We start from the raw sequence: 11615 nt of genomic DNA, 5'->3' as shown, positions 1-11615 counted from the left end.
ATGTGATGAACTGAGTTTCATCACCAGTCATATGCCTTGAGCATGCGCTGTCAATGTACCACATCTTTGACTTCTCAGCACACCTCAGGCTTACTTGCAATGTAACTAGTTACTTTTAGGTACCCAATTCTTTTTGGGTCCTGGCTTGTTAGGTTCAACAGGTATAGCATCATATTTTATTTTATGACGACATACTTGGGCAGTATGTCCATTCTTTCTACAGAAGTCACAGCTGACCTTCTGTTTAGGATGTCTCACTGACTGGTCAGCACCCCAGTGCTGAGCGTGCCAGCACACCTTTGTGGTGTGTCCTTTCTTCCCACAGAAGTCACACTGGACATTCCGTTGAGGATTCCATCTCTGCTGACCAGTACCTCGATACTGAGTGTTCAGAGGAATGTTTCTTTTATTTGAAACCTTTAATTGGTTCTGAATGGATGCGACGTCCTTTCTCGATTTCTTGGAATCTGATTGGACCTCAGAGACAAACTTATGCATGATTTCCATGTTATCATGTAAAGTCGAGTTGTGTTGGAGAAGGAATCTAAGGTCACTCAGTTTGACCTCTTCAACCTCGTCACATCGCCTACTGAGTGCTCTAACTTTCTTATTACACTTTTTAACAAGTGTGTAGAGGTCACTCAGGGCATTAACCATTTCATTTCTGAGCAGGGGCAGTGATATTACCTCATTTGATTGTTCCTCATCGTCAGATGTAATGGAGGGGTCAGCATGCTCAGAGACACACGGCTCAGCAAGTTCGTCAGCCATGAAGCAAATCTTCACTGACTCAGTGGCATCAGCTTCTGATGATGAAGACTCATCACTGTCACTCCAGGTTGCCACCATTGCCTTCTTGTCGTTCTTCCTTTCTTTCCTCAGCGTGGGACAACTTGACTTGATATGGCCAGTTTGATGACATTCAAAGCATGTAATGGGCTTTGAGCTGTCCTTCTTGTATTTGTTGTCGCTGGACTCAGCTTTATACTTATCAAACTTTTTGTAAGGCTTCTTAGAATATTTGTCATTCTTTCTGAACAGCCTTTTCATCTTTCTAGTGAACATGGCCATTTCTTCATCATCTGTTGAGCTCCCATCAGTGGAGTCAGCTTTCATGACAAGAGACTTTTGCTTCTTGTCTTTAGACTTTTCCTTCACCTCGAAATTATTCATTGAGATCTCATGGGTCAGCAGTGAGCCAATGAGTTCATCATACTTGTAGGTGGATAAGTTTTGAACTTCCTCAACATCAGTCTTCTTTGCTTGCCAGTTTTTAGGAAGACTCCTAAGAATCTTCTTGACTTGTTCTTCCTCAGTGAAGATCTTCCCAAGTCTCTTGAGCTCGTTGATGATGTTTGTAAACCTTGCATTCATGTCAGAGATTCCTTCATCATCGTTCATTTCGAACAGCTCGTATAGTCTCATCTGCTGGTTCACCTTGGACTCCTTCACCCTGTTGGTTCCTTCGTAGGTGACCTCCAGCTTCTTCCAAATCTCCTGCGCTGACTCACAACCTAAAATCTTGTTGTATTCTGCAGCATCTAGCACACAGTGAAGCATGTTTATAGCCGAAGCATGATTTTGTAGCTTCTTGAGATCATCTTCTGTCCATTTGGCATCAGCTTTGACAACTGTTTGGCCAGCCACAACTTCAACAGGAACAAATGGGCCTTGGACTATTGAGAGCCATGCACTCATATTTGTTGCCTGAATGAAGTTTTTCATCCTATTCTTCCAGAAGGTGTAGTTAGACCCGAAGAATAGGGGAGGCCGAGTAATGGACAGCCCTTCAGGTAGGATCTGAGTTGTCTGATTTCCTGGGAGAAACTGAGTGCTGTTTTCAGCCATAGTGGGGATCAGCTCAAGGTAGTTAAACCTTGCACAGTGAGCTTTTAAGCTCTGATACCACTTGTTGGTCCCTTATAACGTAACAAGTTAGTTCCAAGGGGGGATAGGAACTATTTAAAATTTAGTACGTTAAGGCTGACTTCTTTTTCTTTGAAAAAGGATTACACAGCGTGCTGAGTAAATTTAAGACACTAGGTTAGTCAACTGGTGACTAAGTCAGCTTCTTTCCTTGAGTCAGGAAATAACACTTGAGTCTATTCCTGAACTCAGATACTCAATGCACACAACTCAGCGTGACTCCTTACTTAGTCAGTTTTCAAGCAAGCAATATATATATCAAAGGAGTTTAAGGTTAGAAAGATGTTACTCAGCAGATTTATCCAGGTTCGGCCTCTAAGCCTACGTCCTGTCCTCGGAACACGTTCCGAGCTTTCGAATCCTCTACTGAGCTCTTTAAAGGTAGAGCACCAAACCTTTTACAACTAGAAGCTGAGTATAACAAGAGTACCTTCCTCTATACCTCTACTCACTCCTATTCTACCGCTGAGTAATATAACCGAGTACTCAGCCTCTCCTTTCTATTCTTCTAGAAATGATAATGAGATTGTCCTAAACAACAATTGCTAAGACACTTTAGATGATTGAATAATCACTCTAGACTTTTACACAATAATATGGAAATTGGTGTAAGTATTTGCTTTGCCTTTTCTCACAGAACTTCAAGTGTGAATTTGGTCAGCGTAATGCCTTCACAAAAACAGAGAGACAAAGAGAGGAAGAAGAGACACGATGATGAAGAAATTCTTGGTGATTCGCACAATATAAAGGAAGGGGAAGATGAAACGATATACATGGAGGGGGAGATGAAACTGATAGTCAGGAAGGGGGAAGATGAAAGGCTTGGGGTATTTTGGGAAAGTCATAAATATATAATCTAGATAGGTAATTACTTGGGTAATTAGTCTAAATATGTAAATGAGTCTCTCATTTAACCCAATTTTGTAATTTTCCTAAATACAATAGCACTGACCTATCGGTTATTATTTTAGCAAAATCATTAAACTTTATTTTGTTATAAAAATAATAACTGCAAAACTCAATGTCACTAATAACATTATTTTGACCTTAGTGAATAATCTACTTTAGACATATTAAAGCGGTTAAATTCTAGTGACAAAATTACATGTTGAGGTTTATGATCTTTTATATAGGCATGCATGATTGATCCCAGTAAAGGATACTAAGTGCATATTGCATGTTTAGGAGATATAATCTAATAAGCAATGTGATTTGCTTATTTATTTCTTATTTATTTATGACTAAGATGTTGTTACTGAGGAGGAAATTTGAGTGTAAAAAATCAGTATTGCTTGAAACATTACCACCAAAGATGAAGATGGAGCCAAAGTCAATAGGTCCGTCAAAAGGATCGTCACCTAAGGAGAGGGTGAAGCCTACGCCAATGTAGATGTCCAAGGTGCATAAGCCACAAGAGAAAGTGGAGCACAACGCGAGCATAGCTAAAGGTGGAGTTGTTACATTGAGGAAATGTAAGCAAGGTGCTTACAAGATGTCCAATATTGGTTAGAGAATAAACGACGAAAAACAAATAGATATTGTAATCATACGTCAGGGCGATGTAGGTCGAATGAGACCAATAAGAACAAGTATCGCAATCCTAACGGAATGGAAAAACCTGATCTTGTTGAAAGGAACAATGAGAAGCATGGGCATATCGTTTTTGGTAAGAGAATGCAAGTGATCAAAGAAGCTACGATAAAGGTGCCTACGATATATATGAAGAAGCATCTTCAAGCAAAGAGTGGAGAAAGATTCTGGAAGAAGATTTTAGAAAAGTCCATTGGAATGGCTAGCACATACAAGATATTAAAAGTCAATGCTAAAAGGGAGTATTGAATTAACATCACCAACTTTGGTGAAAGTTTTAGCAAGAACCAGAAATCTTATTTAAGATTTATTTAGTAAAAATGTCTAAAAATATCTAGAGCTTTCTTAGCTAATTTTAACTAACATAGTCAACTATAAAAAGATTATTAGGATTGTGCAGTGTGTGAAATGAGCAGTAAATGACATGTGCCATGTGTGAAGAATAATTGAGTGTGGGTGTGAGGAATAATTGAGTGAACCATAGTTACAATTAGTCCCTATAAAATTGTAAGTTTCATTTTAATAAACATTTGGTCTTCCATACTTAACCGAGGAATATGACTCCTATTAAGTTTTTTTTTCCTTTCGAAGAAAATATGTTTGTTATAATTTGGTGTCTCTTTTCATGCTGCTATCCATTTTTTTACGAGAAGGATGTAAAAAGAGACACCAGGGACGGTTTTAATATTTTTGAGATCTTAGGTAGCTAAATTTAATAGATATAACTTTTTGAAATATTAATAAATATATATAACTTAATTGCTTTAATGCATATTTACATCATTGGGAGTTAATCTTCTCAAATCTAAATAGTCTCGCTAAATGAATTTTTATGTATATAAATTTTTGTTTTTCAAACTCTTAAAATGTTGAAACAATATAATTTATGAGAAAGTACAAAAATAAACTTGGTGGTTTGGATCATTTTTAATAAAGACAATCCAAATTAACTAACGATGTTAAAAAGGCAAAAATCAAATAACTATTTTGATTTTATATTTATTTATTTTATAAACTAACATCTTTATTATCTACTTATCACGAATAAAATCCAAAATAAAATCAAAATATCAAATTCATCGTATCCTCTTTCCACTCAAATCTTTTTTTAATTTTTTCTTTTTCGAAGCCCATCTTCAATCACATACTTTATTTTTTCTACTTCAATTTTATTTTTTTTTCCACTCCATCTTTAATTATAGAGTTAACTACAGCAACACTTCTCCAACCATATATTCTATTTATAACTCTAAAAATAATATTTTTTAGACCAATAATATTTTATTATTATTACTGTATAAGAGTATTATATACCATTTATTATATAAAATGATATTTTTATTTTTAAATCAACCTTGCTCTTGAACATAGAGTAAGACATTTTGGCCTAAACAGAGCTATTCTTCCCCTCTATTTTCTCTCTCTAAAGATAATGTACAAGCTCTTTCTCGACTTGAGTATGCAAAGCTCCAGGAATTATGGTCCACCATAGATTCCAAATTGAAAGGTATTTGCAATTCGCTAAACGCTTACTCTCCCGGAATTATGCTCCACCATAGATTAAAATTGAGAGAGATGGAGTATTTCAGAAGCTCACTACTTTGCAGATTTTGAGAGAGAGAGAGAGAGTACTGTGTAGGTTTCAACTCAGTCACAAATATATACAGAGAGAGAGAGAGTTTGACAAGAACCCATCTTTTCTCATTCAATCTTTGGTTTAATCCCTTGATTATATTCTTACTCATTGTCGGTGGGTTTTTCGACCTTCTTCTGGGTTCTTTTCATCTGTATATTTTTCCCTTGAACATTTTTTTTTCAATTGCATGTAGATAATCCAGATGGATGGTATTTTACCTAACAAATTTCGATTAATCTTTCCTAAATTTTCCTGACTGGAGACTTTTTATGTTTCTTCCGCTTTGCAATTGATTGGGTTTTTATCCCCCCAAAAAAACACTGTTAGTTTTCTTAAATTTCAATCAATAGACTTTAATTTCTTCTTATCTTCACCTCTAATAATGATCCATCATATGAAAAGCTCTATTTACTTTTTCTGGCACTGTTTGCACTTGAATGATTCATAATCATAATATGTTTAGACTAGCTAAGTGAAATCTCAGTTGTTTTGAATTAATTTACCAAAATTTAGAAGTGATTTATTTGTTGGACGGGAGCTTTTCATATTCAAGTCGAGAAAGAAAATGCAGAGGGAGAATGAGTGTATTTAGGGAGAGAATGAAAATAAATTAAAGAGAGATGTGAGAGAAGGAGGAGATTGTGAATTTGATATTCTGTTGTGCTTACATTTGCACAAGTAAATCATCAGGTTGTATATCATATCTATTTCTGCTTTCAGAATTTGGATGCAACTGTTTAATAGTACTACTACTTTGTCTTCAGTAGAGCTCTCTTTCACAATGTTGTGTATTTCTTTTCTTTGTTGAGAAAAAGAACAGATTCTCTGTTATTTGGATGGTTAGTTTCTATAACGATAATATTTGTATGCTTGTTATTTGTCAGTTGAAGTGTGCTTCTTCATTCTGCCAATGGAAGATGGAGTAGAAGCAGACAAAGGGATCAGTAAAACTGTGAATATGGATTTCCTTTTACAGTGGAGCCAGTGGCAACTGCTTGATTCCATTCTCCCCACTGGTGGTTTTGCTCATTCTTTTGGTCTTGAAGCAGCTGTTCAAGCACGGATAATCATGGATCCTGAAGATTTGAAGACTTTGGTGATTCACATTTTGGAGAATACAGGGAGTTTGCTTCTTCCTTTTGTGTGTGCCGCTAGCATCTCTCCAGATGGGGATACCTGGAAAAAGCTCGACAGAATATTGGATGCAATGTTAACTAATGAAGTAAGTCGAAAAGCATCTATTGCACAAGGATCAGCTCTGATGAGGGTTGCTGCAGCTGTGTTTACTGAATTCCCATCTCTTAAAACAATGAGGGACACATTTCTTGGTTCCGGGGCTGTTTCATTTCACCATGCTCCTGTGTTTGGCATTGTATGTGGACTTGTTGGGATGGATAGTGAGACTTGTCAGAGAGCTTACTTGTTTATCACAATGCGGGATGCTATTTCTGCTGCCACTAGGCTAAATTTAGTCGGGCCTCTAGGGGCGGCTGTATTGCAGCATCAGTTGTGTGGTGTTGCTGAAACTATATTGAAAAGGTGGATGAACCGTAGTGTTGATGAAGCATGCCAAACAGCTCCAGTGCTTGATACTCTACAGGGCTGCCATAGCTATTTGTATTCAAGATTGTTTTGCTCTTGATTTCTCAGGTAAATTCTTCTATTCCCTTTTCTTAGTTTGAAGTCTCCGAGTTTAATGTTTCAAGTAAGTACATGCCTATACTAATCTAGGGGTGAACAAAAATGAGTTCCATTCTATTGGACACCTTAATTTGCTTAAAGTGACTTATTGGCCCCTTAAACTTGCTTATAATGATCTATTGGTTCCTGAACTTGCTTAAAGAGATATACATTTCAATTTGTCCAAATCCTCTTTTGCTCTACCGCGTGGTCTTAAGAGTTAATCACGTCACTTTAAGCAAGTTTAGAGGCTAATGGGACACTTCATAAATTCAGCGATCAATCGGTTTTTCAGGCCGAGTTTAAGGTCTCCTGATGTATTAAGCCATAAATAAACTATTGAAGGTTGCAGGTGAAGTGGTAGAATTGGTGTCGAATGTATATATAGCTCATTAAGTTTAGTAAAAAGCGTTGATCTTAGTCAAATGCCAGCTGTACTTTGTTGCTGGTATGTTAGTAAGTAAGCATGTATTATAAACTTTAAAGCTGCTCATTTGTGGACTCGTTCTGTTTCAATGAAATAAAAGATTGTTTTACATTTTACGAGTTTATATGGTTTCAGATCAGTTAAAAACATTTCTTAATGTTTTCATCCCTCAAATAGCAAATGAGGAAGCAGACTTACGTCTTGCAAACTGGAGATCATGCACAAAATGTTGAAGATCCACCTGGTTTCGAATCATAGGATCGTGGTTCACCCAGCACAAGTTCAGGAGATAAATAACATCGACATTCTTCACAGCTTCATCAAAATCGCAATCGCAATCTCAATCTACAAGATTGATTTCAAGATCCTCAGCCTTACAGATCACAAACTACTAATAATCCAAATCTGATTTTAGTCGGTGCTCAATTGATTGAGAAAAATTACAGACCTTGGAGTTATTCCATGATATGTGCTTTGCGAACAAAAAGAAACCGGATTTTGTTCTTAAAGACTATTTAGAGCCACTTCCAGAGTCACTGGAGTACGACAATCTGGTATTCTATTGGCTTATCAACTCCATTTCTCGTGAATTAGGTGAATCTTTCATGTATGCATCTACTTTGAATAAGTTTGTGCAGGGATCATAATCTTTACAAGCATGACAAGTTTGTGCTGTTAATTCCAGTAGTCATAGAGAAGATGACCTCACTATGCTATGGCATCAATATTTGGAACATATATCTAGTTCTAAACTTGCACATGTGGCTCAAACCTTTGAAGTCAGTTTCAGCTTGTGATGTTTGCCACAAAGCTAAACAATCTAGACAGTCGTATTACATTAAAAAAAGCATTTGAGTTATTCCATATTGATGTATGGGGCTGTAAGAACCAATTTTTTTTGGGTCTATAGTGAAATTCAAATGCTAAATCCTCAGTGTGCTACAATGCTCTAAAGATGCTATGATCGTCCTGTTCAGAATCCCTCAAAGTAACTGAAAACACTTGAAAATGTCTGAAAACAGTCTAAAACTCTAAAACTGTCTTCGAGATGTGCCCGAACCACTCCAAAATTGGAGAATAGGTGCATGGGGCAATAGATGTACACCTCTTTTTGGCACGAAATTGACTTGCTTTTGTCACCAAAATCAATAACCATATGCCTATCAATTACCAAGAGCAAGCTAAGCCATTGATCTCTTGATCCATGGAAGCTTCAAAGCTTTGGATCCATGGACGAAACTCCTTTTTAATCATCTTAAATCTAGATTAGAGCAACCTAAAGCTCTACTTTATTTTCCTAGGTCATTTTGAACTTAAGGAAACACATGACATTGTGCTTTTTATGAATTTCAAGATCTCTCACTAAAAGACCAATAAAAATCACCTAAAATCTCTTCGATTAAGGCTTTAACAGAGGATCTAAGAATTATAGAAAGCATTGGCACACATTTAGGGTAAGATTGTTAAGTCATTTACCGTGCTTTTTTGTTTATTTTATATGTTTGCCATTTTTTAGTATTTTTATTTTATTTTTTTGTTTCTGCTTAGACATGATAGCCCTAATCCTATTTTTCGTGGTAGACGATAGTCTAATAGGCAAACGCCTATTATCTTCTGGACAGATACAAATCCTAAAAATATGTTTTCGATTGTTTTCGGCTTTTTTTTAGCTTATTTTACTGCTTCATGTGTGTGTATATATATATATAGCCACTCGAGCTTGAATAGTATAGATCTCATGTTTTTACAAATGGTTTTTTTATTTTATAAATGAGGTTTAAAATTGTAAATCTGGCTATTTTAGCGCTACAACGTTTATATGTAACTGCGCCTATATTTTTTTTTATCCCTTCTGTCCTATCTAAAGATTGAGAGACCCTTCAATTGTGTAACGATGAAGAAAGTTAGTACACTTTTTTTGAAACGATCTGTCAATCTTTGGGTAGAATATATATTTTCATTAGAATGATCATTCGTTCATTTATTTGGTTATATGCTAACCGTTTTCTCTTTATATTTCCCTCATGAAAATATGTATCCCCTTTCCCATTTAGAAGATGTAACAATTTATGTAGTTATTTTTCTGTATTTATTTATCTATGCTTTCAATGTATGTTATATTAGTGCCAATGAGGGTTGGTCCGAGTGTTAAAGAGTTGAATCTCTGCTTGTCAGGTTTGAGGTTTGATTCCCCCATAGACTGTTTCATTTCTAGGTTGACTAAGTGGCAACTCTAGAAATATATAATTGGTCATTTCTTAATCACTTAACTAGTTTAAGGGAAGATGGATTGAGGTTTCTTGTTTGTTTATAAATCTAATTTCAAAATATCATGACACAAATACTGTAAACGACACTAAACGTTTACTGTAAATGTGTGTTAGTGAAGGTGATCTGCCACGCATAATCCATTGACAAATTGAAAAATAAGTTGCAACTTATAATAAAATTAGATTTGGAGATGGAGAAGAGAGAGCTGAGAAGAAAGAGAGGGGAGAAGAGAGAATTAATTCAGTAATTCACAGGGAGGGAGGAAAAATATTGTAACATATCTATAACAATTACTTCATCCGTTTCATATTTCATGTCTTTCTAGTGAATTATACAGAAATTAAAAATATTAGAAAAAAGATTTTGTTGCCGTTTATTTATTGATTCAACTGTTTATTCATATGATAATAAGTCAATTATTTTAATTAATCTCCATAAATTCACGTTTTATAGCAGAAAAATGTGACTTAATGTGTATTGATTATATTAAAATGACATGTATTATGAAACTAAAAAAAAATCTTTAGAAAGACATGTAATATGAAACAGATGGAGTATAAAACACATATATTCCATGTCACATAATTGATTTATATGTGAGCAGCAATGGGTGAAGTAACGATAAAATTGTAAAAAAAAGCGTGTATCATTCGATTAGATGGAAAAATGTATAACAAGAAACAATGAGGAATATAATCTCACACAAATAGATAAAAGACAATATAATAAAAGATGCAACTAATGCAATATAATCATATACTTCTTGTAAATCATAATTCGGAAAAAAAGTAATTACAATCTCATCTTTATTATTTAGACCATTTCGTACATTCGAATCTATTTTTTTTTTACAACTACGAATAAGATTAACTATTTTCATCCTTGCTATGTGCAATGTTAGGATTTACAGGGTGTTTGTTAGAAGGGATTTAAGAGGTGGGATAAGGATAAAAAAAACACGAGATAAGTTATCCCGTGTTTGTTTGGGAGATAGAAGAGTGAGACAGACGAGGGATAAACCTCTTATCCCTCAAATCCTATACCCAAGAGGGGGTGGTATAAGGAGGTGAGATAAGCTCCTGCGATTTTAATAGGATGGAAAAGTCCATCTTATCCCTCAATTTAATGTCATATAGTTTAAATAAGGTTAAAATAGTAAAATGTATTATTTTATCCCTATGCTTATTCCACATACCAAACATTGAATAATAATTCTCGACTATCATATTTTTACCCCTATCCCAACCATTTATCCCTATCCATATCCCAACCTTTATCCTTATCCCTATCCCAATAGAATACCAAATCCCCCATTAAGGGATAGAGAGGAAGTGAGATTGAGAGTCCTAAAAAAAGTCATTGTGTCAGAAGAAGCAAGTAAGGAGGAGTGAAAGAAGTAAGGGCCGCGATAAAATTTTCAAGTTAAGATATGTGAAAGGTGTCTTCGAAATCCTAGCATAGCTGTGAAATAAAATTCTCTTATGGAGTGTTTCTTAGAAGGGATATAAGAGGTGAGATATGAATAAAAAACACGAGATAAGTTATCCCGTGTTTGTTTGAGAGATAGAAGATTGAGACGGATGGGGGATAAGCTTTTTATCCCTCAAATCCTATACCCAGGAGAGGGGTGGTATAAGGAGGTGGGATAAGCTCATGTGATTTCAATAGGATGGAAAAATCCATCTTATCCCTCAAATTAATGTTATGTAGTTTAAATAAGGTTAAAATAGTAAAATGTATTATTTTATCCTCATCCTTATCCCACATACCAAACATTGAATAATAATTCTCGACTAGCATATTTTTATCCTCGTCTCAACCATTTATCCATATCCTAACCTTTATCCCTATCCCAATAGAATACCAAACACCCCTTTAAAGTTTAAGGTGTTAAAAAGGGCTTAATACATCACTTGTCCTTTGAATTTATTTAAAAAGTTTGATTGGCCTATCGAACTTTTAAAATGTCCAGTTAGCCCATTAAATTTGTGTAAAATGTAATCAATTAATCATTAAGTTGCAAAAGAGTAGGTTAAATGCAGGTTGCACGGCTCTTAAAAAAGTAAAACGATCAAATCGGAGTAT

General features: G+C 35.2%; 1 protein-coding gene across 4 annotated transcripts; it reads left to right on the top strand.

Moving 5' to 3' along the window:
* Positions 1–4882: 4882 nt before the first annotated feature.
* Positions 4883–7995, top strand: LOC136232937 (urease accessory protein F). 4 transcript variants are annotated; one of them, XM_066022421.1, is made up of 3 exons: positions 4883–5023; positions 6037–6802; positions 7395–7995. In XM_066022421.1, exon 2 carries the CDS (start codon positions 6063–6065, stop codon positions 6792–6794), a length of 732 nt encoding a protein of 243 aa, XP_065878493.1. In that variant the 5' UTR covers positions 4883–5023; positions 6037–6062; the 3' UTR covers positions 6795–6802; positions 7395–7995. The 4 variants fall into 4 exon arrangements, with proteins under 4 accessions (XP_065878493.1, XP_065878494.1, XP_065878491.1 ...); XM_066022422.1 differs by having other exon boundaries at positions 4883–5266; positions 7437–7995; XM_066022419.1 differs by having other exon boundaries at positions 4883–5266.
* The last annotated feature ends 3620 nt before the right edge of the window (positions 7996–11615 follow it).

The sequence above is a fragment of the Euphorbia lathyris genome, chromosome 6 (assembly GCF_963576675.1).
Source record: "Euphorbia lathyris chromosome 6, ddEupLath1.1, whole genome shotgun sequence".
Lineage (NCBI taxonomy): Eukaryota > Viridiplantae > Streptophyta > Magnoliopsida > Malpighiales > Euphorbiaceae > Euphorbia > Euphorbia lathyris.
The sequence above is the reverse complement of the archived record's forward strand: the minus strand, read 5'-3'. Positions and strand labels throughout refer to the sequence as shown.

Excerpts from the sequence above, each read along its gene's own strand:
- LOC136232937 (XM_066022421.1), top strand. The coding sequence starts at position 6,063 with ATGGAAGATGGAGTAGAAGCAGACAAAGGGATCAGTAAAACTGTGAAT.